The sequence below is a fragment of the Drosophila melanogaster genome, chromosome 3R (assembly GCF_000001215.4).
Source record: "Drosophila melanogaster chromosome 3R".
NCBI lineage: Eukaryota > Metazoa > Arthropoda > Insecta > Diptera > Drosophilidae > Drosophila > Drosophila melanogaster.
This window is the reverse complement of record NT_033777.3, coordinates 20,376,554-20,402,837: the sequence shown is the minus strand read 5'-3', so window position 1 is coordinate 20,402,837 and position 26,284 is coordinate 20,376,554. Positions and strand designations below refer to the sequence as shown.

The 26,284-nt window shown below is 41.1% G+C and overlaps 1 protein-coding gene across 10 annotated transcripts in view; it reads left to right on the top strand.

Moving 5' to 3' along the window:
* The window catches only part of Gfrl (Glial cell line-derived neurotrophic family receptor-like), a 106,131-nt gene extending 81,751 nt beyond the window's left edge, over positions 1–24,380 (top strand). For 4 of the 10 annotated variants that reach the window (NM_001260281.2, NM_001275827.2, NM_001260279.2 and 1 more), the window contains 15 exons: positions 1,532–1,659; positions 2,871–3,480; positions 4,211–4,311; positions 8,839–9,171; positions 12,025–12,080; positions 12,408–12,592; positions 12,682–12,876; positions 15,214–15,419; positions 15,556–15,779; positions 16,859–17,186; positions 18,970–19,034; positions 19,505–19,727; positions 20,543–20,670; positions 20,766–20,876; positions 21,264–23,842. In NM_001260281.2, coding sequence (NP_001247210.1) covers positions 1,532–1,659; positions 2,871–3,480; positions 4,211–4,311; positions 8,839–9,171; positions 12,025–12,080; positions 12,408–12,592; positions 12,682–12,876; positions 15,214–15,419; positions 15,556–15,779; positions 16,859–17,186; positions 18,970–19,034; positions 19,505–19,727; positions 20,543–20,670; positions 20,766–20,876; positions 21,264–21,524 — 3,154 coding nt within the window. In that variant the 3' untranslated portion in view covers positions 21,525–23,842. Of the gene's footprint in view, positions 1–1,531; positions 2,575–2,870; positions 3,481–4,210; positions 4,312–8,838; positions 9,172–12,024; positions 12,081–12,407; positions 12,593–12,681; positions 12,877–15,213; positions 15,420–15,555; positions 15,780–16,858; positions 17,187–18,969; positions 19,035–19,504; positions 19,728–20,542; positions 20,671–20,765; positions 20,877–21,263 lie in introns of those variants that run through there. The other 6 variants (NM_001014642.5, NM_001260280.2, NM_001300495.1 and 3 more) reach the window with 5 other exon arrangements.
* The last annotated feature ends 1,904 nt before the right edge of the window (positions 24,381–26,284 follow it).

The following is a 26,284-nucleotide window of genomic DNA, read 5'->3' as shown; positions in this document are numbered from 1 at the left end:
AACTATATCAAAGGAATTTTAAAATTCAACATGTTTTTATAATTAAATTATATTGCCCTTACCAAGTTTTTGCAAGGCATGTGTGTGGTAGAGTTTCGAAGAATAAAATGTTGAAAAACTCCTTATCGATCAGCCACATTGAAACATGAATATCGATAAAAAATTCATATCTATATGGTCAGCCATTTGCCGAACAAGGGAAAATTAGGTAGTGGCCCAATTTCAGAAGTAATCGTTAAAAATGTAACCAAAAGGCGCTCATATCAAATTGACAGCTTTATTTTATGGCAAGAGCCAGACCACTACTATTAAAATATAAGGCACATTATGAAAATGGAAAATCGAAGTCCACTACCAACAGCCAATTCTGATAATGAAAATTAAATTAAAACGTGTTTGACTTAATAAGAAAATTGATTTGCCTCGTGCCGCAACGTGATTGTGCCGCTTAATGGTTAACGGCAAATGCAATTTGCATTGGCAGTTGGCAAAAAGTAGAGAAGATTGAGTGTAGCCACGTGTTCTCCCGTTCGGGCTTAAAAAGTGGAAGAACCACCAGCCACCTTGCAACATTCAATACTTGCGCTTATTGGCAAAAAACACAACGCACACAGCACTGAAAGCAAAAAGCAGACAGCAGCGTAAACAGGAGTCAAGTTGAGCGAACAGAAGGCGAAATGAAACTTCCTGCTTGCCGGCATCTAGCTGCTTCCTTTAGCCATCACATATCCTTACTGACGCGATTTCCTCCTTGCCAGGACTCGGCTGGCTCCTTGCCTCGATGGCTCGATGGCTCGATGGCTCGTTGCCTCGATACACTTGAATACAAACGTTCTGAATGTTTTAATAACTCGAAATGACTTTTTGCGGCGGCACTGGGGAGTGGGGAGGTGGGCGGCGGGAGAGTTGGGAGTTGACTTCGGTACAGACTTTCAAACTTGGTCTTAAAGTTCTCCACTTCCACTTCAACTGGCGCCTCCTTCATCCCTCGCCAACCCAGCCTAAAACTTTCCGCACGCATGCCAAGCATTCTGGCTGCGGGTTTTTGGTTCGGGCTGAGATCCACCTATGCGATAAAATATTAATTGCAGCGCCGTGTGGGTACACTCTAAAAAATATAGGGTCTTAAAGTACATTTTAAATGTTTAAAATATGACATAATAAATATAAAAGTGAAGAACAAAATTTGTTATTTGTAATAGAGCTTAGTACAAGCTCTATCGAAAGCTTGGCATTATTATCAAAAAAAAGAGATAGAAATTCATTTTATGAGTATTTTTTAATTGCTAAGCATTTAAAGAAGAATAGAAATCCAATTGTTTAATGTGCACATGCATTTTTGATGTAATTGGCAATTTTAAACTTTGCATGCCCCGAACGGAAGTCGCCGGCGATGCGGCTTCGGTTGCGGCGGTTAGAAACTCGAAATGAATTCAATTAGTCGGGACCCGAAAGCCCGTGATGACTTAGACTCGATTGGGGTGGAATGAGTGTTTAATAAGGACTATCTACCTTTTTGTTCTCGTTTCAGGGACGCCTGCCACGACTCCTGGACCAACCTGCGTCTGTCGCCCATGTTCGGATGCATCTGCCCGAACAACCATATGAAAAAGCGCTGTGATCGTATCTTTAATATTGTTAATCACAATCCTTGCGTGGGTAAGTTTCGACTGGCGATGCTGAACTGTTGACCGTGACTTCAGAAACAACTATAACAACCAATAACAACTACAACAAGCAACAACACATACAGCTGAAAGTAAAAACAAAAAGCAAATGCTTTGAAAATCGTGGATAAACCATATAGATTTTATTTTCATTGTCCTCTGTTCTTATGTGTCTCTATTTCTCTGTCAACCCTATGGTATTCAAAACGATGATCACCTTTACCTGCCTATAACGAAACTGATTTGGTTCGTTCTTAACTGAATTTTGAGTTGATTTTTCGTTCGTTGGATTCATTTGGTTATTGTAATTTTGTGAAACGCTCAAACCCGAAACTAGCCTAACCATTTAAGTAACCTAAACAAATACCAGAAACTAAAATATCGCACGCTTCTGCATCAAAAACCAACTAGAGAAAACCCAAAAATGAAACCCATGTTCTGCGATCAGTAAACAGTAATCAATATGCCTATATCCAATATATATCATACTGTACGAACATTAGCAATGCTATCAGTAATCCTAAATATCACGTATACGAATGTATATCAATGTAAACCAAAGCTGCCGTGCTATCTCTTTCTACCTCTCTCTCTCTCTCTCTCTCTCTACCTCTCTCTTTCTCTATCTGTCACTTAAAAAAGTTTGTTGTAGCTGTAAGCTATCAGCCCATTAAACATACTCGTCACTCGCTAAAGTTAACTGCCACCCAGCGAACTGAGTCCGTGCTTTAGATTGATTGCACCCAAGAACACTATATCTAGAAATTACTATCTCTCTAACCGTAGATATAAGACTATCGCTAGATCAAGCTATACTAACAACAATCATTCAATGTGCAGGACTAGGGCTAGCATATTAACATCGCTCAGTTGAAAGCTTTGATTTGAAACCCACGCCAGACCACCGAAAAAAGAAAACAACTCTTTAAAGCATAATTTCATTTTCCACTTCACTCGGCCACCTGCACTAATGGATTAACAGCACCCCAGAGCAGAATGATCCCATTCTCTCGTTTCGCTAAATTTTATTATACAAGTACACACTAATTGCACTAATTAAATACCCACACACACACACTGTGGCACACTTGGTTTAATAGCAACAATTTGCACCACACCAGCACTAAATGTTCTTTTCTATTCTTTCGCACGCACGCACCATCCAACACCCACGTCCCACTTTTTCCCCCAAACCCCTTGCAGATAGACTAATATTTTTCCCCAATGGTCTGCCAAAATTGAAGCAGCCGAGACCGAAAGCAAAGCCGCGGCCAAAACCCAAACCGAAATCCAAACCCAAGCCCAGGCAGAGGCACCACGGCATGAATGGCACAGAGCTCATGACCAACAATATCGAGTACCACGACGAGCCCAACGGATTGAGCGATCCGGAGGACGAGGCCAATGAGACCGTGGACGAGGATCCCGGTGGCCATGGGGATGAGGACGAGGACGAGGAGGACGACGACTATGACGACCGCATACGAGCCGAGATTTATTCGAATTACCCGCACTACCTCCATCCGCCGTCGTGGGGCATCAACAATCCTCTGGTCCTGGCCTCGCACAGTCCGCACACTCTGGACGACGACGACGACGTTGTGGTGGAGGTGGTGGCCAACAAGAAGCCGCCGCCAGTCACGCTGCACCACCACAATGACGAGCTGGACCACGACGTGGTGGTGGTGGTGGATGCCGGGCCGCACTCCCACTCGCACCCGCACTCGCACACCTTCTACAGCCACGGCGATCAGAGCTCGACGACGGGATCTGGACTTCCGGGTCCCGCACCCACGATTCCCAGCCCACCTAAGTATGCCGCTGGTGGCCAAGTTGGAAAAGTTCCTTTTCCCGCCTTGCCCCCATCTGTACTGACTTAAGTTGCCATCTTCGACTGGCAACTTTTTCAGAAAGTTTAGAGCCCACACATACACACACATCTGTGTGATTGCCAGAGACCCCTAGAATCCACCGCTCCATATGTAGCCTTTCATTAACTCTACTCTTAACCACCGAGGAGCTGAAAAGTTTATGCAAAAAGCTTTTAAAATAATTGACTCACTTGGGTATACCACAATTTCCGGTTAAAAAGCCAACTAATGAATAAGTCCAGCTGCCGGCAGCAAGTAAACAAGCAAACTTCGAGCACTCGTGCTAATCGGCTCCCTGGGCACTTGTCGAGCATTTATATAATCTGATTTTAATGCATTGCATCTTCGTGAATATCCATCGTAGTGAGTTGACCGGTCTTAGCTGGAGACAGAAAATTAATGTATAATGCCTGCCAGTTGGGCAGGCATGGGGGCGTATAGACATCCGAGTAGCCAAACATCTAGAAATCCATTGTATTCGTAATGCCCTAAGCCGATTAATGCCCACCTTGAGTCAGTTTCTTTCCGTAACAAACAAGATTTATGTAATTTGCTAAATCTACTTATGCATTTTGTTGTTTAGTTTACCCCAACTCCAATCCTTCCGCACACCTGAGCACTATGTTTTGTAATTTGCACTTAATTATCTTTACAACTCTGCAATTTATTCAGCACTGGCACCAAAATGCACAAAACAGCACCACTCGGCGATTTAGTTGCCGGCAGCGATATAACCCACCGCACCTACACAGGACCCTCCATGGACGAACGAGGTGAGTTCACTAATTGCACTTAGCCAGGCTGACCTGTAATTTAATCCGCATGCCCCCGGCAATTTGAAATAAATATGAAAACGATTGCTGCTAAATAATGGATAATATGGATAGGCATATATTAAAGTCAGGACTATGGGAAGAATATGACTGATTAGTATGTAGGGATTAAGGCACTTACCAAATTTCTGATTTCTGATTTCTAAAATCCTAACAAATTATATTATTTTTGGGGATCAATCAAGATATTTATTTTTAAACCGTTTTGTTAAACAAGCATCTTTTTAAGGAATTAAGTAATTTAGAAGTTATTCAGAAGTGATTATTGAGCAACGCTTATTTCAATACTTCAGTTAATTATTTTATTTGAATGTAAAAAAATGTTTTTAAAAATCCTCCATAATTGGGCCTCACTTAATTCAAATTATATAATTACTGCGAATAAGAAGTGAATCCGAGGGTCCGGTCATAAATTAGACAATTGGCGTGTAAGTAAGTATTCCTCAAGGAGCTAGATGAATTTAAGCGCACAATAAACCACTGGAACAGCACTCTCTTTCTCTTTCTGGCACAAATTGCACCATTTTGACCATGGCTTTCCCTCTTTGTCTCACATCGAACCCTCTCTTTCACTACCCGTTCAAAAGCTTATTAGGTAAACAAAGCTCGAGCGTTTTGACCAGGCCAACAGGCGTCCTTTGTTGTTTGCAGCTCGCTCCATGGAATTAGCTATCTGCAGGGCAATCAGTTGCAGTTCCATGAATGCACAGATACTCACAGACACGCTCACACAGCACACACTCACTCACACAGGCTCACGCATATCCTGATGCAAAGCACACAAGTGCCATAAATAGCATTTCGACCCCTTAACGCGTCATCAAGGAGCAAATTCCAAGACCTAGATCCTTGCACTTCACTGTGGCTTTTGGTTTATTGGTATTATGTTCTAATTTATACAGACGGTGCACCGTGATAACGAAATGCAGGATTTGAACCAAAAATCTTGACTCGAAACATTACTATTTTATTCTCTTACTATTCCTATTGAATAACGCACAATTTTGGTGAATGCATACTTGTTCATCATTTTTTTCCGTCACTTGTTGATATTATTTTTGGATGTGATGTCAATCTTATTCTATTACTTTGAATGGGTATAATAATCATAGGATAATAATGGTTTCGAATCAAGATATTTTGGTTCTTAAATTAGTTTTCCGTGCCTAGTTATTTTAAGTTCTCCCCTTTGGGATGCTGTTTATTTACAGCATTGGTCATGCCAGCCAACACAATATAACTGCCTGCCTGCAATTGTTAATGGCCTAATCAATGCATCCTGCCTTGTTTGGTCCCTTGATTGTGCGTTGCGCATCCTCTTTTTATTTATTGCCACAGATTTCACTTGCCATTTGACGATGGCCGTCCATCATCATCGATGGCGTTTTGTTTCCGTCTCGTTGCACTCGGCAATCTGCTCAACAAAGTTGTAAATTCCCATTGCCCAGCCTGCATGGTGCATTGTGCATTATGCACTTCTGCATACAGCTTTGTCTATTGTTGCAGCTGGCGAGCTATGGGATTGCTGTAAATATTAGCAAACTATTTATGCACGTCGGGCGCACACACACATGTCGATTTGCATACATTCTCACCGACACTTGCCTTATTTACGTTTATGGCGCACAGTAAATTAACAACACAAGCAGTCACAACAATAAGCCCGAATATGGCGGTGTTATCAGATTTTTGCCCGGATTTCAGGCGATAGTGTGTGCATAAATATCGGAGCCTTTAGCTGCGATAGTGGTTCAGCCACTCTTTTCAGTGAGCTGCGTTATTTAAATTGAATTGTTATTGTTGCTGATTGGATTCTCAAATGCAAAACATAAACATTGTCAATGGCCTCTAGGGCTTAAAATTTTCCAAAATGGCTTCAACAATGTCACTGTGTAGTTTATAAATGGCTGGCAACAATACAGAAGAAAATAAATAAACAATGTAGGAATTTACGGCTTAGATATCGCCACATTTCGTGGCAAATTAGACATTGAAATAAAAAATGTAGAGCACCAAATTCTTAAATAAGAAGTAAATTGCGTTTTCTCTTCAGTTTCAAAAAAAGTTGTAAACACGTTTAGTTGGGCTGCAGAAAAAGTATGTTGTTATGATCGGTTCTCGCTCACTCCACAAGTAATGGGTATCTCGTGTATAAAAATTAAGCTGAGCGTTCAATTTGAAAATTTAATTAAGCACAACTAAAAAGCAAATAAAGCGATTTGTCAGCAATGCGCCAACAACAAAACGAAGCAAACACGCTTTTGCACCACCCTTACGCTCTCACCTTCACCCTCTACCACACCCACCCACTCATGCACATAGAAGTAAGCACCTAGAACCACCCAGAACAAACCAGCACCACCCATCGCACCACCGCCCACAATCGCACCCACATTGCTATGTATATGGGATACACGATGTTTGCGTGCAATAAATATTTTCATAATATTGTACAATCCACTTAGAAGTAGCAGAGGTCTCTGTGGATGCCACAAACCATTTCGTCGCCCTTCCAAGCACCGCCCCTTTCGTTTGGCTCAGTGTTGGTGTGCGCTTGCATGTGTGTGTTCGTGTGGGAATCTGTGTGATGCAGCTGCTCACAGCTTTTCCCAATTAGGGCATGAAAACCACGTAGTCGGCAAACACAGAACATTCGCGATACAAGCATCATGCCATCACACGCATTTGGCCAGAATGTAATTTTCAAATTATTGCACATTCTCAAAATTTATTTCCCTTGTTTATGAGTTTGTACAAAATTTCGCGCACCGTATCTGCATCTGTACAGTTAGTGTTTACATACAACTTTATTGAAACTCTGGGCTTTGGTTGAATGTTAAATGGCATGCAATGACCCGAGTGCATCGGAAGCCGAAACGTTTTGTATTGGGTCAACGCTGCGTATACGCAACAATTATATGACACTGATCCACTCAACGACAGGAGCTTACAAGCGCGATAACAGTTAACAAACGGAGCTAATCCCATTCAAGCCACCCTCCCAAGACATTTCTGCGCCCTCCATATCTCCGCCGTTCTGTTTGTTGTGCAAATATTTGCGATGGCATTGCGAGCGACAAACATAAGTACGTCGCACGTATCCTGGCAAATCCTTGGCCATTTAGCGCCACCAGAGGACCCCTAACAGACATTCGGAAAATTGAGCGCGGAGGCGGGAACAGTCCTGGCACTGGCATCCTTTTGAGCTTTGCCAGACGCCGCAAATGAAGCGCACTTCGGCGTGCTCTCGCCGAGATAAGCCATTTTGGCACTGGCGCAAAAAGTTTACTGAAGAAACAGGCACGTTGTAGGTGCTATTTAGATTTTTAGGAAATTTTCAAAATATTATTTGAATAGAATCTGATATAATTTATATTGGATTTAGATAATAAATCTATATTCCATATATTAATACAATCATAGATATTACAGGCCAGCGAGTTTTATTACAAAATGTACCTTCCAATACCACTTGATTATGTTTCTGTAAGGGGAAAATAAAATTATTTTAATAACGAATAATGTAGATGTCATATTAGGTGTAGTATATTAAGTAAATACAAGTAGTTTGAGAAAATATGACAAGCTTCTTTTATAATTTTAGCTGCAAAAATAGTGATATTTCGTTTCTTTTTTATGAAATCAAAACGAATTCGCTACATTTTTTTCTGAGTGTCTGCAGTGATAGCGGAGCTACTGCTGCGGTTGCAAACCGTTTTGGGGCGGACTCGTGTGGCATTTAGCCGCTCTATCAGCGCTTGACATCTGAAATACAGACCGACAGACGAATAGACAGACAGACTTTCAGACAAAGGGACAGGCGTTTCTGTTTGGCTTGTGTTTATGCTTCCCATTGATAGCAATTGCCAATCGGAGCGTGGCGAGACGCAAAACCTGTAATGGAAATCGATTGGGGGGCTAGAAACAATTCGGAAAGCGATTCTGTGTCCCTTACTTTCAGAGTGCAAAACGTTTCGCACGCCTAAACTGCACTAATTTTGAACGATAATCGTTGCACCGTATATTCTGCACACTGCCCTCTGTATGTTTGTTGACGTTTTTCTCTCTTGTTTTGTTTACACTATCTGTATTAGTTTTCTTTCCAAATGGAAAGGGTTTTCCTTTTGCGCCAAGTAACTTCGGCATTCGAACAATATCATTTTCTTTTTAAGCGTTTCTTTATATACGTACAAAAAAAAAAAAAAATAGTATACCTATAGCAATAAAATTGATTGTAAGAAAGCCAAATGCTACAAGATATACAGAAATTTATGCGAACCTGATTGGATAACTCAAATGCTGCGTATCTGCAACTACAGTCACAACAGTAACTCTCCAACTACAACAACAGATCAAACAACTATATAGATGGCACTGAACAAGATTAATAACAACAACAACAACAACCACATCAACTACAACTACAAGTATTCTACCCTCTTTCTTCTTGCTAACCTCAAATTGCAGTAAGAATATTGGGCATGGACGAGAAACTGCATCAGAGAATCTTCAATGATAATCTTGCCCTAATTGATACGCCACTTATTGCCATGGGCTCCGGCTCCGGTTCCGGCACGGTCACCACTTCCGTTTCCGGTTACGGTCTGGGCATGGGCATGGGTCTATCCGGCAGCTTTAACTATCTGGGCTCCATGCACGGCGTGCCCAGCTATCCGTTCAATATAAGCGGCTTCCATCAGCGGCACATGGCAGCGGCGGCTGCTGATAATGAACCATTCGATATCATTGATACGGGCTTGGGCTACGGCGGAAACGGAAATGCCGGTGTTTACTACCAAAGTATGTGTACACGTATTAGCATGAACGTAATCCATAAATAACAAAATCCACGACCAACTAACTGCAAACCAACCGAGCAAAAAACTAGAAGTTAAAAAATATATTCAAATATATTAATACGCAGCCGTACACACAGCTGACCAAAGACAAATATGTGTGTGTGTGTGTGTGCAAACTAGTAGAACTAATTAACAGGCAAAAAGTTCGTTGTATCATTTTGTTCGTTCGTTCACCATTTTAGATAGATTTCTGTGAAATTATTTATGATTTCCGTTCTGTGTCGTCCCCCTGTAACCAAAAACACCCCCGAGTTGCAGGTAAATTTTATCGAATTTAAACCATCGAGTTCACTCCAATTTTTGCTTTTGTGTTTAAGGTGAATATACATACAATATATATATATATATATACAACTTGGCGCGATCCGTACGCCACTCGGCTTTGTGCATAATTTTTGGCAATTGCTCAACTAAAAACCAAAGAACCTTAAGTATAGTTACAACTACAAACAATTTATACAATTTACGATTTCTATACATATATAAATAATTACATATCTCGAATCTTTCAATTGCTTTTGTGTTCCATTCTTTTTCCGTAGCTTGCCATTTGTTTTGAAAGTTTTTGAAATTTTCGTACAAGAAATATAACAAAAACGAAAGTAAAACAAAATCATTGCTTCCGATGCGTTAAAAATAAATTCGTTTCTATGAATTTTGTTTGTCATTTTGTTTATCTAACAGAGAATTCTAGAAAAACAAATGAATTTAGAGAATTGTATACAAGTTGTGAATATGTTCGATACTAATTTTTTTCGTATGTTAAGTGAGCAAAATGAAAACTATAAACAAAACCAAAACCTAAACAAAATTCATTTAATTCTTCCTAAAATATATATTAAAACTAAAACCAAAAAACAAAAATGAAATTCAATCCAATTTTGTTACATTCAATTCCAGCACACTTTTTCAAATTTTTTTCCAACGCACCCAGTTTTTGAATCCAAACCAATACAGTTACTACAATCAAACATAACATTTAAAGAGTTTTCGATCAAGTTTTTTAAGATCCAAGACCCCTTCAAGTGCATACCCTTGTGTCATACATTTCACATTCAAGTTCACAAGACATCGAGCTCATTGTTTCATACAACAAAGCCACCGAAACATCAAATACTTCCTTCTTCAGGACTTTTGATCCACATAATTCATGAAAACCAACTGAGATTGGATTCGCTAAAAGCAGTGGGGAAACTCCCCTCAAAGGAAAACATACAAATTGATTTCCTTAAGACAGTTTCGTTCGCTTTTCCGCTGCCGCGCGGCTTTTTGTTTGGCTTATTCCATTTTCCGTTTGAGATCTAATTATTTGCGTTTACATTCATACCTTTTCTTATTTGAGGCATAAAATCATTTTATTTGCGCTGAGTCTGCAGCGAATCGTTTATGTTTTCCTTTCAAAGACCACATACACACACAAACACTCTTAGACATTCCGAGTACTGAAAACCAATAAAGTATGCTAAAGATACACATTCTCACAGTCGTAAGAACATTAGCATAGAATCATGAATACCAAGCTGGGACTACAGAAATTCCGATAAATAAATCATATCCCCATTTAAATACACAGTCACAAAGGAGTACGGCCTAATGTTAGTATATCCTTCGATTCCCCCCTCTAAATCAGAATATTTTTATCAGTAGGCTTGGTAGTTTTTAAAGTCGAACCAATAAAAATACAATATTTAACCTATATCTCTCATATGCGTTACATAGAACTTAGTTGTGTTTTGCTCAGCCCTGCAGACCCTGCGACCACGCCCCCAAACTGTTGAAAGTATTACCCCCGAATAACCCCCAATTGACTCTCACTCTCTCAATCTACTTGCCTCCTCCCGGACTCCAGTAATAGGCAATAAACAAATTTGTGGAATATTTACATTTAATTTACGTTATTTATGTGCATTTCTGTTATTTTGATTTAATAATTTCGCCCATTTTTTATGCCCATGCAAGGGGGCTGGGGTGCGGGGGCATTTGAACGTTTTGTGATTACCAATTGAAACTGAAGAGCGAACAAAAAGTTGGTTAATTAAAATGCAATCGATAACTGCTGCCGCCCGAGCCAATCAGCGACAGTGATTGATATTTCGATTAAAGCCCGAATATGGAAATGGCTTAGTAATTGGGTTCTAATCAGATGGGTATGGGTTTTCAATAATCCAAACCTCTATACTGGCCTTCAGTTAAGCATTACGTGAATGCAGATTCACGAATCACATGTGAATTACACCTGAATCGCATTAGCTAAATAAGCCAATTGAGAGTGAATGAGCGTATAAAAAGCTAAAAGGCGATATAAATAAATGAAATTAATTAAGAGCATGCAGCGGCAAATGTGCACAAACAAAGGCTGCCAATGAGTCCAGCATTTTAATTAGTTCTAAATGCCATCCACTCTCAGCGATTTTACAATTTATTTAAAAAAAAAAATAAAATAAACAAGGACGATTGAGCCTAAACCAAACCCAATTGGATTACCAAGTTGGTTGGCGACAGGCGGCACAGAACAGTTTTGGGTGTGCCACTGCGTGTCGATGGCGCCAAATTCGCATCCGTATGCGAGTCAAATATGCTGGAAAAGGGTTGCACAAATCGAAAACTAATGAACTGTTTCTAACATTTTCTCTACGCATCTCCGCTGCGGTCACCATTTGCCTATCGTCAAATCCCCAAATGCTCGATCCTCTCCCTTGGGCAACATTTACTTCATGCAAATGGCACTGCAACTGCTACGCAAATGCAAATGCAAATGCGACTGACACACTTGGGCACGTTTGGCCGGTTGCAGGTGGTCAGGATGTCGAAGTTGACCTCTCAACGGAAATAATCAAGCAACACTTTCAGGTGAGTGCAAAGAAAAGCCCCCGAAACGAGACATGGAAAATGCAAAGTGCAGCTCACACAATTTGTAGCGTTTATTAGGGTGCACTGGGCGAAATTTATTTATTTAGACATCTAGACACTTTCCGAATATTTTTTTAAAAATTTACACGAAAAATTAGCTATTAGACACTGATAACAGAATTCAAAACTTAATTCCAAAGCTGTCATATATTTAAGCTTTATTCGGTGGATAAAAACGTTATACTTTTAAGATCTTGCATAATAATAATAATCTTAAAGTTGAGCGACTACGATCTGTTTTTTCTCACCTCGCTCCTCTCGCCGCAGAGTACCTGTCACACGGCATTGGACACCTGCCGGGAAGATCCGTCCTGCTCATCGTCGTTGCAGCCAATGCTGACGCACTGTGAGCTGCACCGGTGCAATCGCAACGCGTGCATGTCCTCGCTGCAGGCCTTCTACAAGGGCCCCCACGAGGACCTCAATCTGGACATCGCCTTTTGTCTATGCAAGTAAGTGGCTGGGCCACCGAGTGGTACTGGTGGTGCTGATGGTTCAGGATGGCGGAGAACCAACAAACCCATTGTTCGATTGGTTTCAGAAAAACAAGCAGCCAGCAGAACGGCAATGGCAATCGGCACGACATGTGCATGATTGCACAGGAAAAACTGCATCCAGTGTGCGCGCAGCGACCGCCCGATAACAGTAATCCGGCCAGCTCCAATGGCATTTACTACCATCCACCGCCCGCCTGTCACGTGGTCGCCGACAGCTGCAAGGAGGACCGCGAGTGCAGGTGGGTATTGGGTAGAGGTTGGAGGTCATAATTCAAAAGTCGGGCGTTAAGCGGAACCGGAAATATGGGCGCTGCAATGTATATTTCCCGAACGTGATGGTGGTCGTTTTCAGGGTGTCCGCAAAGCTTTAATTGCATTACCTTGACAGCCATAATATAAAATTCAAATTCTATAATTAACATTATTGGGATTGAAAAACGAAGCCTATTAAGGGTGTTATATATAGTGCTTTTATGTATCAAAACAATTTTAAATGAGCATCACGAAAACATAAAAGAGAAATCATACTGTGTTTTAAATTGATGTGCGTCGGTCGTTTAATGTTTTAATTAAAGTAAAAAACAAAAAATACTTAATGTTCCCCATATAATGGTACGAGTCGAATGTTAGCATAAGCATTTGATTTTCTTTTTTTTTTTGCAATAAGAACAACAGCCACCTGTTTTAAATTGCGACAAGTCACTACCAATGTCCAACCTAAAAGCATGTTTCTGGCAGTTTATATATTGTGGAAAGAGAAACTTCCAGAAACATGTTTTAGGTTTAACCCAAATTCAATTAAATCAAATTGAGTTTGAGCGACTTATACTTGGGCGCGCCTTGATATCGAATTAGAGGTGTTTAGCCACGGCAAAGTCTGCGAAAGCCGCAACTTTGTTGGCACTCGGCCGAACTCGTTAAAATTGACACCGTACGAACACGGCGGGTTAGTTGGCTGATGGTTGCCGGAGCATGGTAACTCCGAAATTCCGTAGTTGCCGCCAAGCGGGGCATAAAATTACCAGTTTGCCGCGGGCACCTCCTCAATCTCCGCGGAGCAGCTCTTCATTAGACGTCGGATGCTGAAAGTTGCAGCCAGACCGCGTGAATGTGTCAAACACAAAGTTAAGTTATAAATACGATGCTGGTGCCGATGCACCCTACAGCTTCCATCTCGGGGATGCACACATGTTTAGAAGTGGGTGGTCGGTGGGGCTCGTTTGTTTGTTTGTTGTCATGTTACGGCTGAACGACCGCAAAGTACGTGGTCGTAGCTGTGGCTCTGGAAATTAATTGCCTTTTAAGTGAATCGCACTTGCTTTGGTAAACAACTAAATTGGGCTAATGACGCTCATTTTGTATGCTTCAGCCGAGGGATGGGAGAAAAAGGAGGCAGAGTTGGGTTCTCCGAGAAGTTAGAGGCAACGTGTAGAGTGCTTATGTTGACTTATTACGTATACGACGCGTTGTGCGCCAACACGTGCCGTTTGCGAACGTGTTTCCGGCGGGTAACGCTCATTTGTTTGGCTGCCATCGAAGCTCTTGGTTGCACAAAACGTTGCAGGCATTACGCAACCAAGGGAGTGCAAGAAAATCTCGGCTTGCGTCAGTCGTAGATTGAGATAAGAGGGTGAAAATATAGAAATATGCACTTTTTAGTGCTGCAAAAGTTCTGCTGCCAACTGGGAAATGGAAAAGTTTCTAAAACTTGAATCCCTAGAAAAACGGCTTGACAATCCTACAGCGTTTTTCTGCCGCCGACATGTAACCTGCAAACTAAAGGTTTTTTGGATTTTTAAGAGGTCAACAAGTCAATTGAGTGTAAGGAATATTCATTGTATTTATTCCAAATACTCCTTATTTTAATATATTCTTAAGAAAGCATTTAAATAAAACGCCCAGTATTTCCCACATATGCAATTGGCTCAAAAATAGGCGTACCACAGCAATATTGGCATATATATGTCCTAACTGCAACCACAATTAGGCAGCATATTATCAGATTGGAATGTTCAAGTCGTCGCATTGAGTCAATAATCTGCAATTGAAATATTACACATACGTCGCATGGCTCTTGACCAAATATCACCACTCGAATTCCGGAAATTGGGGCCTCATAAATTAAGTTGCACTGATGCTCCAGCGGAATGGTCGACCCAAGACGATAATATGCCGTAGAATGCAGAGAGTAAAACCGGCACAAATTGGCCGACATCAATCTCAGGTGAAGGAGAAGCTGCACTGCAGGTAACGTACCACTTATCACCGGCATCTCGGGCGGAACCAGGCTAAGAGAACTGCATCTGCAGCTAACTGACGCATGACAGGTGGGAAGGGAACGGCAGAGGCACTGCCTTCGTGATAGAAATTGCCATCCCAACATTTTTTGAAAGCTTACTTGGGGTTTACAAGTCTGTGTTTAAGCGCATCGTGGTGAAATCGGAAATAAATACTAATAATACTAATTCGTACAAAAAATTGATAGAGAAAATATATAATTATTATTCTTGATGATAAATGTATCTATCTTTACACATTTAGATAAAGTTCTCTACTATTTGTATTTCCTATATCAGATTAAAGTTGGAGTATTACGAGCAGGCCTGTGCGGTGGATAGCGTGACCAAAAAATGTGCCGGCAGACCGAGTGGGTGTCGAACAGCCATGATTGGCATTCTGGGGACCATGTTGAGGACGACCTGTGCCTGCCAAGGAACGGATCCCCAGCACCTGTACCAGTGCGTTGGATGGCGGCGTCTGCTGTGGATGAACCCCTGTGTGGGTAAGTCTTCCTACGAATGTGATTATAAGTTTTATTTGATTTTCATATTTACACAGCAGTCACATTTTTTCTGTATTCTTGTATAATTTGTTTCACCCGTCTCTTATTAACTACCGCAATCTTCAAATCTTGACAGTTGAGGCTCAAAAGGACTTCCATATGAAGCGTTTGGCTGAGCTCGGTTTCCTTACCACCACAACAACAACGACCACCACGACGACGACAACAACGACGACGACGACCACGCGGGCACCACCACCCCCGCCTCCACCAACCACAACAACAACTACGACGACCAGCATGCAGCCGCGGCAAACGCCAAGGAAGCCTGCGACGCACATCTTCAAGGACGTAATAACGGTAAGCGACTACTTAGGCGTCGGATACTCCCCTTTGAGACCTAATTGCTCCGCTGCGGTCAACTGGTGGTTAATCCCATTCGAATCGCCTCGTTCTGTTCGATTTTAACGAGCATCAACAACAGTTACCTGTTCCAAATTCCCTGCAGCATCCCCCCAGTCCGTTCATCTTGTCCAGTTGTCCGTCCACCCATCCATCCGCCCATCTGTCCGGCCGTCGGTTCGTTTTCTGTTTTCCAATCAGCACTCAATCAGTGGCTCAAATGGGGCGGCGGGGGCGTGGCTGGCCGAACGCCAAAGCGGACAATATGCCACACAACATACCGGGTCAAACCAAAGTCCACAGCCACACCATGAATGCTGCTACGGATTTTGCCTTGTCCTGCATCCATCACTCGAAAAAAGTTTAGGTTATGTTCTCATTTCCCAAGATAAGGAGGAAAAATTATCAAGAAAACCTCTTTAAAATATTATAAAATCTTATTCATTTTTAAAATACATATTTTCTTTATTTACTTTGCAATTAAAAGAAGATTTTGAATACAGATTCAAATCAGTTGTTTCTTTTTTAAATTCGCTCTTTGAGTATCTGAAGAACTGTATTAATTAGCTCGACTCTCATTTTTTTCGAGTGTATGGCGCGTCCTGTTGAAACTCTGTTTCAGTTGCTGCTTGTGGCCCAGTTCCTCGGGTTGGCAAACCGACAAAGCAATCAATTCCTGACCTGCAGCCAATGTAGCTGCCTTTGCTGTTGGAGCGGCAGAAAGATTAAGCCCCATTCCCTTCCTCTTGGCCAACACACACCGCCACAATATATATATATATATATATATATATATATATATATACATATATATTCGGATTCGTTTTCAAACTCTTTAACATCTCTTCTCTCCCTACCGAACAATTGCAACAATGAACCGCAAAAACCACGAAAAATGCAAATAAATAAATAAAAATGCGGAACAACAAATATGAAACAAACAAAAAATGAAATAAAATTGAAAAACCGCGAAACGCAAAACCCAACCGAACAAAAAATGGCAACAAAAAATGTTGGGAAACCGGTGAAAACGGCAGGCAAAAGAGAAATCGGAGCCAACATCGGTGGAACACAATTATCTCGATCCGCCCGATTCGATACCGCTGCCCAGCGTGAATGTCGAGAGCGGCGGAAATGGCGGAAATGACGATTATCACAACGGCAACGGCAATGGACACGGAAATGGCAATGGTAACGGCAGACGTAAAAACGGCGGAAAGGGACGCGGCGGCAGTGTAGATTTCGATGATCCAGTAATTTTCGTCGACCCAAGGGAAACAACAGAATTTGTGGGCATCAGCATCACGGAGCCGGTAACCACAACAACCACAACAATGGCCACCACGACAACAACACAGCCGCCAAGTAAGTAAATGCAAGTGGGTCATAATATGGACTGCATTCAGTCAGTTGGAATCTGGCATCCAATTGAGGTTGTATCTGTCAGAAAAATGTTATCTCTTTGCCCGTCAATTAGAGGGCGCATATTGGCCCGGCCTCTGGTGCGTCATCTAAACTTTTCAGCAGCTTTGTATAATTTATGTGGCAGCCATATTGAGAGAAAAATCTGGGTATAATTTAAGGAAATTTTCCTAATAAGAATAGATTACAGTTACTAAAGTAGCTACCGCAAGAAAAATTGTATGTATATCTTAAAGCAGTTTGGCTTGATCAAATATCCAGAAAAGATGCTAACAAGGACTATTTCTTATGGTTGGCATTTTTATATATAATATGCTTAAAGATAGTAATTACCATACTCAATATTGAATAACTCTTTTTTTAAAGGGATCCAAGCATAAAGAAATCAGACAGATTTTTTTTTCGTGCACACACATCACTCACAATTTTCGTTCTTTTGGGTATCGTTTCCGTTTTGAAGTTTTCAACATAATTGATGCGGTGGCTGCGGTTGTTTGGCTAATTGAAAGCATAACTCAGCGGCTGGCGTTATTATTATTTTAATATTTTGTGCGGCAATCATTTAATATTCAGTATCCGCCATGGTTGTCTCACCCGCCCACATCCAAAACCATGACCGGAAATGAGTTTGCTTTCGGCCGATGTGGCAATTATTCAAGTGTACATAGTGCATATGTGCGGCAAATCGCCTGAAAGGACCTCCAAAATCCCGTAGAGTCTTGCGGACCTAGGACATTGGCAAATCCGATTAGGTTTTGAATGCCAAACGCACACATATCACTCGACTGCACTGTTATAATACTTCCGTTATTTAAAACCTCCTGCCGAGGACAACGTTTATTGTCCATTCATTTATCACCGGGACTCCGGGCTCGAAACGTGTTTACAAACATCATTAAAAATGTAAATGAGTTTGTTTGTTTGCCCACCGTCCATCCGTTTGTCAGTCATTCGGTCAGTTATTCAGTCGGTCCGTCCGTCATCCATGTGTTCAGCTCGTCCATTGAAATTATTTAGACACTTGGGACATTCGGCTTTGAATTTTGCATGAAATGTTTCTGCCCGCAGCTGAACCACGTTTGGGCCTCATCTAAAATTGATTTTGCTCGGGAAGTGAGGCGGAGATTTTAAAACTATATTTGACCATTGTAGACCAGCGACCCCCGTTTAAATATTTATGTGCACGTTATGGCCACTTTATTGGCAAAGTTGAGACTAATAGAGATTTTGATTAGATGTCAAAACCCCAGGTGCCAGTTAAGTTGCATCTTGGCAGTCTAAAGTGCCCTTTGATAGTAATTAAGTGGCAAAGTCTTCCACTCCGACTCCCAAGTGTGTATGCATGTGCAAATTTGTGCTATATAAACACGAATTCCCTTCACCAGGCACCCGACAAAAGTTTTTGGCCAGGAAAAACTCGTAATGGCGTTGATGACATGATGAATGCTCCACATGAGTGGCGGACATCCGTTATTTGGGCATGAGTGGCAGGGTCGCATTGTGTACGTTGGCTGCCACAAAAAAAAAAAAGAGCTGTAGGGATGTGTGTCCTTTTGGGGTGGTGCAAAGTCAAGACCAAACGGACACACTTAAATCCCAACAATGTGGTGCAAGTAGACTGAGAATTAAGCTAAAGGCGTTAAACTAGTTTACAAACATAAAGTTTTCCTTATTAATTGAATCAAATATTGCACTAAATAATTTATAAATATGATTTTATTTGCAGGAAACTGCGTTGTCCAGCGACCACGTCAGTCAGATCAACTTATTCGGGAAGGCAGCAGCAAGCGAGTAAGTAAATTGTTGCGAAATCAAAAACAATTACAATGAAATGCTAAAAATATTCCAAGCATTTAAGTGTTTTATTTATTAACGCACTTAAGTGAAAATAGCAAGTCTGAAGCCAAATAAGTGTCAATTAATATTTCACTTATATTTATGCCCGGCTTTGTTGTTCGGAGAGTGCTTTCTGGTGCATTTACATAACTAAAAGTTAAGCCGGAGAAAAATGGTCAGTCAGCCGAAAGTTGAAATATTCGTACGAAAAGTTGGATTTAAATCTTGCACATGGCGGCACGTACTAGGTAAAAATAGGGAATCATTATATATAAATAGGAATTCAGCTGGCGAAGTAGAGGGGGAAATAAATATCGCTTTGTTTGCGCACTCATTTAATTATGAGTACACCGGGCGTATACGTAATGCACCCGCACAATGCCACTTTATTCCTTCACTCATCGCGGGGAATTCCTTCGTTTCAGATCTACTCCTTGGACGACGTCGAGTGCAGTGAGCTGTGCAGCTGCGGCGAGTCGCTCATCCTCACCTGCCACGCCCTCTGCGTGCCATTCGCCCCCTGCCGCACCGCCCTCGCCTTTTACAGCCACGCCTCCCCCGCCTACCAGGCGTTCCGCGGACGCTGTTTGTGCTACTCGGGCCGCTTCATCTGCATGAAACCGCCGCTCGGGGAGTACATTCTGCCAGGTGAGTTGCCAACTCCTTCTTCTCCTCACTTCTTCCCTCGAAGGGATAGAACTGACTGCCTAGCTGCCTGACTACCTTGTTGCGGAGGTCCTGCGGTGGCGTGTCGGGTTCGTAGTGCGTTAAGCACTTAGCGATTATCGCCAGCGACAGGCGATGACGAGGCACGGCTGTCAGGAGGAATGCAGCAGCATTTTTGCGTGTGGCTGCACGAGAACTTTTCCAAAGTCCTACACTAAACAAATGGAAATTGTTGTAACGTTTGAAAATATTAGATTGGTTGTGAGCAGAACACAAATAAGCTACCATTCATGTTAAACTGTTCAACTTTAAACGTGTACTAAAATATTTTTAGATTTATACATCATGCAGGTAGCAGGCCTATATAAATTAGATATATAACTTTTACGATAAAAACGCAGCGAAAAATTAAATGACACTAAAAATAAAGTTGCTTATTAAAGTTAAGGAAATAGTTTGGTCCTATTTTTAAAAACCGCAATATTTTTCCCGAAGATAAATCAGATGTTCCCAGTACACTGAACAACTTAAAGCCGATTTCTCTCAAAAAGCAGCCCGCACACATTACTTTAAAGCCTTTGCCAGAGAGACTTTTCCTTCGCCGAGTAGCCACTTTAGAGCGTATTTGGCACAAAAAGGGAAGAGGAGCCATTGTGGCAGCAAGGTTGCGTGGTCCTTGTCCACTTGCCACACGGCACTTGCGTGCGTTTTCGTGCGCGGACCCTGGCAGTAAATTACATTTGCTGCAATTGATGCGGCACTCGCTACATATTTCGTCCCTCTGTTCTCGCTTTCAGGTGGGATATTCCTGCTGCTCGGATACAGTGCCGCGGATGAGGCGCTGCTGAGGCCCCACACCAACCTGGGGGTGCAGGATGCCGTGCGGGCCCTGCAGCAGTACGTAACCACATACATCGATAATCAGGTAAGCCACCGGTCCGCCGATCGCATAATAAAGTATGGCCAGCAATATATTAATTGCATTCCGACGTTGGTTTACTTATCCCCCTCCCAATTCAGACGCAGTGCACCCTCACGCTGTTCAATATGACCGAGGAGAACATCATCATTGCTGCGCGGCTGCCACACGATGGCAAACTGAAGGATATTGAGCTGCTGCGTAAGGAGAAGGTTCGTTGAGATGCCACAGGCAAAACTCAGATGCACAGAGAGAAATATTAATAGGTTTGAAGAGCCACTTGCAGAGTGTTTTAAATTTGATGCAACTTTTATGATTGCATTCGAAAAATCGTAGCTTAATTTAAATTAATACAATTAATTTCCGATAACTCGAATATTAATAATTAACTGCAAATACAGAAAATATTTTTTTCGAATTGTGTGAAGTACATTTTGTGGCAACAAGTCCAAGTAATGAAGTGAAGACTGCATCTACATTTTTTCTTATGAGTGAAGTTGCAAAAGCCCATAATATTTATCCGTGTGCTCAGCGTCAGCAAATCCATTTCCCGAACTAATCCAATCGACTACTATTACTGCTTATCTGGCTGTTTGCAGGACGAGTGCACCGCGATACTGAAGACCATCAGTCATCAAATCAATAGCGAGCACAGCGAGCTCCAATCCCACCGACTGCTGAGCATTTTCAAAATGTCCGAAGTCGAGGTCGTTTGGCCCGAGAGCACAAGTGCGGCGGCCAGAAGTGGACATGGTCCTGGCCAGTTTGCCGGATGCGACCGGCTGCTCTACGCGGCCATGCTCGCGCTGGCGTATCTCTCCAGCTGGACAACGCTGCGTATGAGTGATGTGGCGACATGACAGCCGCATAGCTGAAGGATTAGAGCCAGGACAATTGCATAACTGTACGTAGTAGATATTTGTAGGGTGGGATAAACAGTGGGAAATGCGCCAGGCAAAATGCGATACACGATACACGAAACGATAGCGATTACCACAAACTATAAAGATATGGTGCATACTCTTAGGCGCCGCACATGGCATAGCGTATTCATAATGTGTTGTATACATCTAGTGGTTAGTTCTGTGTTTAGCTGCGATTTTCGTGAAGCTTTGTTGTTGATCTTTAACGATGTTGCTGTCTCTTTTGATACGTACATACATATTTGAAGCATTACGGGATATACATACAAAGAAAACTTGTAGGAAATATGCCTACAACTCATCTAGTTTAATCTATAATTTAATGTGAAAGGAAACTGCTGTCTACATAATAATATTGTTAGCCGATAACAGAGGCACACTCGATAGTTGGATTTGATGAGACGTGTACATAGAAGGCATATTCATTAAGTACTATCCGTAGCTAGAGTTTTATACGGTAAACAATAATAAGAACTCCTGTCCGTCTGTCCATTCGCCATTATCGCACCCAAACACACACCTTGCATCGCTCTTATTGTTTGCTCTTTGAGCTCTATGAAGTTCTTAGCCGCCTCAATTAAAAAGAATTATTAACCGCCTTAACAGTGCTTACTTTGTTAAAGGATGTGAGTGCCTCTTCTGGATATGCCAGTTCTCTTTTGATTTTTAATTACAATTTAATGTGGCATGGCATCCGCCTTTCCGCTTTTCCATCTGCCGGGCAGACAAATAATAGTCAGGCGTGCGAATGAACTCATTTAACGCATTCACATTCACATTCGCATTCGCGGCTGAGCGTGCAAAACGTTATTGTTAATTTATTTCATAGTTTTCCGTTTCGTTTGGAGGTGCGAAAACAATTACGGTTTCATTATCAATTATGCGTTATGCATTTCGATTGTTGCCACAATTTCACCGGGGCGGCTTTCATCGTGACCTCGCCTCGTTTCAACAGGTTTCATTGCTTACCCCGGAATCCAGAATCCTGAATCCTGAATCCTGATTACCGTTTCAGTTCGCTGTACATACTCTTACCACTTTGAACTCAATTTACGTAATTAAATACTAACAGTACATATCAATATGAACACCTAAACGAGTTTTACACGGAAAGCGAAATTCTTACAATGTCCCTCGATTGCTCGAATCTTTTGTACATAGTTCTTTATACCACTATACTATTCATAATATTTACAACGATATACAAGAAACAAAAACACTTGGCTAAACCAAACCCTATGAAATATAATATAAATACTTGATTCGCGTTAAAACAGCAAAGATGAACTGTATATCTAACGAAACTTCAGTTAAGCCTTAAATAAAGTATGCAAGAGCAAGGAAATAGCTATTGTAAATAGGAATATTATAAACACCTGAGTGAATGGAATATCTTTGAATAAAAGTCGAGTGTTTGACTTAAAGACTCACGCACTACTCACTTTGAGTCTAAGCTTGACCATTTGAAGGAAAACTTGTGGCAGTGTGAAATGTGCGCATATTGAAAATGGTCACAATCATGAAAAAATGTCTTCCTTAATGCATATACTCGGCTATATGTATTATGTTTATACACATTAATATATATATATATATATACATTCTAACGAATACCTATACGATATCTGGCAAACCCCTAGCCTGTGCTTCAGTTAGACAAAAGATAATGTAATATAGACACCAAGGGCTAAACCGTATCACTATCAAATATCCTTGCAATTATAACACCGTTAACAAAAATTAAATCTAACCGCAACATATCTAAGTCAAATATACCCCTAAATAAATAAATAAATATATATATATATACATATAAATAATTATACATATGCGTAAAGTTATAAACGTTAGAGAGCATTGAAAACTACTTTAATAGTCTCTAGAGAAAGCATCGCTTTAACCTAAAAGTATATAGGCAGCATCAGCAGAAAAGTGTAAAGTTTATTGGAAACCTGCTTCTAGCTAAATATTAGACGAATTTAAGGCTATCCAATCCAAATACTAACTTATCGGAGCAGCTCGTAGGTCGCTAGGAATAGGGAAAATTAGTAGAATTGTTGGGGCATTGGATTTCAGTTCATTTGCTATCCTATCCGTATCGTTTGATGGCCCACGAATGAAGCAACTAAGTCGTTATAGTTTCGGATTATATCGGTGGCAGGTCGACAGTATTGTTTCATCTCATCTCCTCACTTTTTGGGGTGCGGACAAAGCGTAGCTACAATGTAAAGTACCGTTAAAGTAAACTGATAAATAAAAAGTGAAAAAATGGAAAAATGAAAAAACAAGAACCGAAACAGAAACAATGATGAAAATTACAAAATAGTCGCATTAATGTAAAAAGCAAGCAAAATGCAGAAGGAAAACTAGCACTCAAATAGCAATCTGTAGCATGGGTACGTGAATCTGAATGGCATCGTAATGAAACGCAAAGCAGAGCGAATACTTTGAAAATTATGCATGGGGAAAACTCGAGCCACACTTCAAGTTTAAAGCTGCAAGTTGAAACCTACAAAGTAAATGATATATCAATAAATATACGATATGTTAGGAATGCACACGAGTGCGTGATTTGTAAGTAAGCGGGCTTTATGTTAGCGTATACAACCGAATTGAGGTATAATGGATACAGATAATTTATATATATATTATGAAACAATGCAAAGCGAATAGAAACCAAGCGATAAGTCGTAGCATATTTGTAATAAAAACAATGTAAGTGAAACAACAAGAAGAACAAATGCGAAAAAATAAAGAAAACCACAAAATATAGAAAGTAAATACTGCGTGTACTTTTACTTGGTCAGCTGCAATAACTATCTTGGTAAGTTTGGTTCGCAAAGGTATATTTATAAATATTGTAAATATTTATATTTATAATAAATTAGTACTCAATGACTTTACTATAAAAGGAAATCACCTTAAATCGGTTTAAATGTAGGTAACTGAAGGATTTGGTATCTGATACTTGTTTCCGTTCTTCTTTCTGGGCCACATGCCTCTCGATGTGCACTTCATTATTGACCCCCAAAAAGGCTCCCAGCGATCGGCAACTAAGTATGTGACACTATCGAAGCCATCGAACAAAGCCAGCACACAATGGACAGCAAGGGAGTGCTGGAATTGAAAGGAACCGAACAGGGGCGGTAAACAACAAAGACAGCGCAATATGAAGAAGACCTGAACACTCGGTAAAAAAAAGCAGGGTAAACAAGGCCAAAAAGGCGGCAGTAGGAAAGCAAAACGAGCTGGCTGAAAAGAAAAGCCAACCGCACACAATGCTTTTGAATGTGGGGCCATGGAACAAAAGATGAGCCGAAGACAAAGACACTTGCTCAAGGCAACGCCGTTTCATGGCTTAAGCTCAAGTTCCCTGGGAACCACTCGACTACACTCCACACACCCACAAGCATCGGTACATCCACATATACACGCACACACACACAAACACACACACACATATACCAAAGCACACACAAACACACGCGGGCGCACTCGAACAACAAAGAGTAAGGTCAATCATTGGAATTTTGCCAGTTAATTCGCATACAAAAGGCGGTGGCCCAGAAGAGAACGAAAATAACACGACCTCCTTCTAGCTTCCCAGCCCCCTCTGACCCGCCACGCCCACTGGCACACTGGCATGCTGAGTTTGGCATTTATACTTCCACTTAATTAGGTAATAAATGATTGAAGAAATTATGTCTAGACGTGAGGACAATTCGGGATGCCTTTGGCTGAAGCGCACACACACTCACTGCAAACTCATTCATGGCACGTGAGGGGTTGAATTTTGCGAATTTCCACACAATCACCCATGCTGTTTTGCGACATACATTTAAATAGGATTCGCAATTCATTCTCACCGCGCCGAACGCGTTTTCAAAGCCGGCATAAATTGTAAACAATTTCTTTTTGATTCAATTTGTATAACCTGCTGCCGTTAAGTGGCAATGCTTTTATACAAAGCCCCGCACGAGCATATGTATTTATTTCGCATTTTATTTATCATCCTGACGACGAACGATCCCTGAATAGCAAAACTGCGAATGAATCGTAATGAAAGCGGGAACGGGGCGGATACGCGATGCGGGCTTGCCAGTTCATTAAAATGGTGCAAATGCTGAAGGTCGATGAAGTGAGCCATGTATTGCTGGGTAAAAAGCACAATAAGAAAATTCGTTTCAAAAGCAATTATCAAAACGGCAATAGAGTAAAAAAATACTTATTCAAAATTAATTTTTTGTATTTAAACAGTGGCAAAGAGGTTTACTATTAATTAAATACAATATTATTGCACATATTACAAGAGAGGCAACTCTATGTTGTGTTTAATAAAAAATGCAACATGTTAAAATTCTGTTTAAATTTTATGGTCAAATAGAGATGCTGATTGTTTAACTATTTAGTTTTTATATGTAATGTATCCTGAATATTGCTTTATTGAAGACATTTTAGAGTATACAAACGCAGAGTTAGTAGGTAAGTCACACTATTTTTCTCACTGTACTGTAGGAGTAGTCACGGCTGTTGTAGCACGCACATTTATCAGGCGGCGATGATTACGTGGTTGCCATTTTATTGCTAAAACTGTTGCGCCTCTTTGGAGCTCCAGTAGCGCCCTCTCTTTCGCTCCAATTCGCCGGTCTCTTTCTAGTGGAAAAAGTGGGCCTCTGTCTGTTTGTGACTTTGTTGCC